At 36.5% G+C, this 2,114-nt stretch overlaps 1 protein-coding gene across 4 annotated transcripts in view; it reads right to left on the bottom strand.

Annotated features, from left to right (window-relative positions):
• plch1 (phospholipase C, eta 1) overlaps positions 1–2,114 on the bottom strand; it is a 55,091-nt gene that overhangs the window by 6,653 nt on the left and 46,324 nt on the right. For all 4 annotated transcript variants that reach the window (XM_005739280.1, XM_005739279.1, XM_005739278.1 and 1 more), the window contains exons 16-18: positions 1,727–1,834; positions 943–1,067; positions 647–731 (exon numbers count right to left, since the gene is read on the bottom strand). In XM_005739280.1, the coding sequence (XP_005739337.1) occupies positions 647–731; positions 943–1,067; positions 1,727–1,834 (318 nt within the window). The remainder of the gene's footprint in view (positions 1–646; positions 732–942; positions 1,068–1,726; positions 1,835–2,114) is intronic.

Genomic DNA, 2,114 nt, shown 5'->3' on the forward strand with positions numbered 1-2,114 from the left:
TATATATATACAGTAAGCTTAATTTAATTATTATTATCCATTTCATTAGTATGCCGTTAAAGCACACACCCACACACTGCAAGACTTCCGTCGATAAAAGGTAGGATCTCACACTGATCATATAATACTGTTGAGCTCCCGGGCTTCATAACCTTTCCCAGAGGAGGCATTCTCCCTGCCCATGCAGAGTACTCTCATCTGTGGAGTCACGTTTGGGGTGACACTCGAAGATCACGCCTTTTTGCTTCCATTGTTTCTGTAATTAATTAATCTGATTTTTTATCCGGGCTGTGCTTCACAGCCCAGAGTAAAATGCAATATCTGTGGCATTGTTTCATTGGTTTGCTCTGTTTTTTACAACAATGCCATTACCAGAATATGATAGAGGTGAAAAGACCTGTGACTTTATCTGCTTTTTTTGCATGCCATACTTGCATTTTATTCTATAGTATGAACACTGTAAAACACAAAATATAAGCAAACAAAACTCACACATACACAAATATTCCACATTCATCCTTTTTACACAAAAGCATGTAAAACATTTATGAGAAAATATTATATTACATAATTTATACTCGTTGTATATAGTTCAGGTTAGGTCAGTGTAGAAATGTGCAATTTTTGGTCTGTGTGTGTGTCTAACCATTATCATCAACAACTCGGGTCTGTTCCTTGCAGCAGTCAACTGGCAAACCGATTATTTCCACTTCAACAAAAGGATCAATAATCTGATGGAGGAGAAAAAGCAATGAAATGAATTGTATTTCATTTTATGACCCTGGCTATATTAAGAAAGAGAGCAACTGGAAGATCTAAACAGTCAAATAATTGTCCAAATGTGTGCAATAGCGTGTAAGAACAAGAGAGAGACAGAGAGGGAGAGAAGAGATGACAGATGGAGAATGTGGAAACAGGGGATGTGTTTTGGTATGTTTTAACCTCTCCACGGTCCCCCAGCATGGAATCTGGCGGTTTGGGCAACTGCTGTCCGCTAATGATCTTGAGAATGAGCTGCTTCTTGGGATAAGCTGGAAGGGGATCATCACAGAATGGGTTGAAGGTGCCTAGAGGGAATAACAGACAGCAGCGCACCAACTTTGATTAATTCCAGCAGTAAATACAAAAAAAACATCCATGACTTGCTTTCATGCTGCACACATTTAGTAAACCGTAAAGAAATTGTACAGACTAGAACTGCAAACTACATCTGAAGCAAGCCTGCTAAAAAATTCATCAGTGCCTCTCTCGTGTCATGCAGCTAACTCCCAGTTGGACAGATAATTATAAAGCAAACAACGCTGTACTGTAAAATGAAATCTCTCTAATGAACTGAGGTGGGTGAAGAGAAGGATATCTCAAACTTACAGCATGTTAAAAACACAGCAGAGTTCCCAAACATTATGCTGAATTATGTAACATGATCAGAAAGTTCTTCCTCTGATTGCTCTAGCAAAGCATGCACTGAAACTATAATTTTAGTTAATATCTCTTACAGTTAAATTCTTATTATGCTTTCTTCAATGAACACTGACTTAACATGTTCCAGCATGTTTCCATTCCAACTATAATGTACAATGTAATGTATAATGTACTATAATCCTGGGACTTGGAGAAACAAGAAAAACAAATAGGTACTGATTTAATTATCAGTTAATGCTATTCACCAATAATCTTTTATAAACGCTGACCTATTTGTGAGTTTGCAGTGAGTTTGTTGCTGTACCTTTACACATTGGAGGAGGCTTGAGGACATATCCAATACCTCCATTCACCATAAACTTGGCTCTGTTCAGCTGCATCATCCTCCCCTCTGTCTGATAGTTGAGTGCAACTAAAAGAAATAATAATAATAATAATAGTTATTATTATTATTATTATTATTATTATTATTAATCTAATAAACATATCATGTTAATTGATTTTCATCTTTAACATTTTTTTATTATTATTTAATGCTCCAGTGGGTTCTTAGTTAGTTAGTTAGTTAGTTAGTGTATTCTTGATCATTATCTGTAATATGAATTCTTGGTTTCAGTGGGGATCAATTTTGTGTAGGCTTTTTTATGTTTGGCCTTCCCTTCTGTGTCACTGTCACTGTTTTGGGGGGGGGG

Source organism: Pundamilia nyererei, unplaced genomic scaffold (assembly GCF_000239375.1).
Source record: "Pundamilia nyererei isolate P.nyererei 1_Seehausen unplaced genomic scaffold, PunNye1.0 scaffold00091, whole genome shotgun sequence".
In the NCBI taxonomy this organism is placed as follows: domain Eukaryota; kingdom Metazoa; phylum Chordata; class Actinopteri; order Cichliformes; family Cichlidae; genus Pundamilia; species Pundamilia nyererei.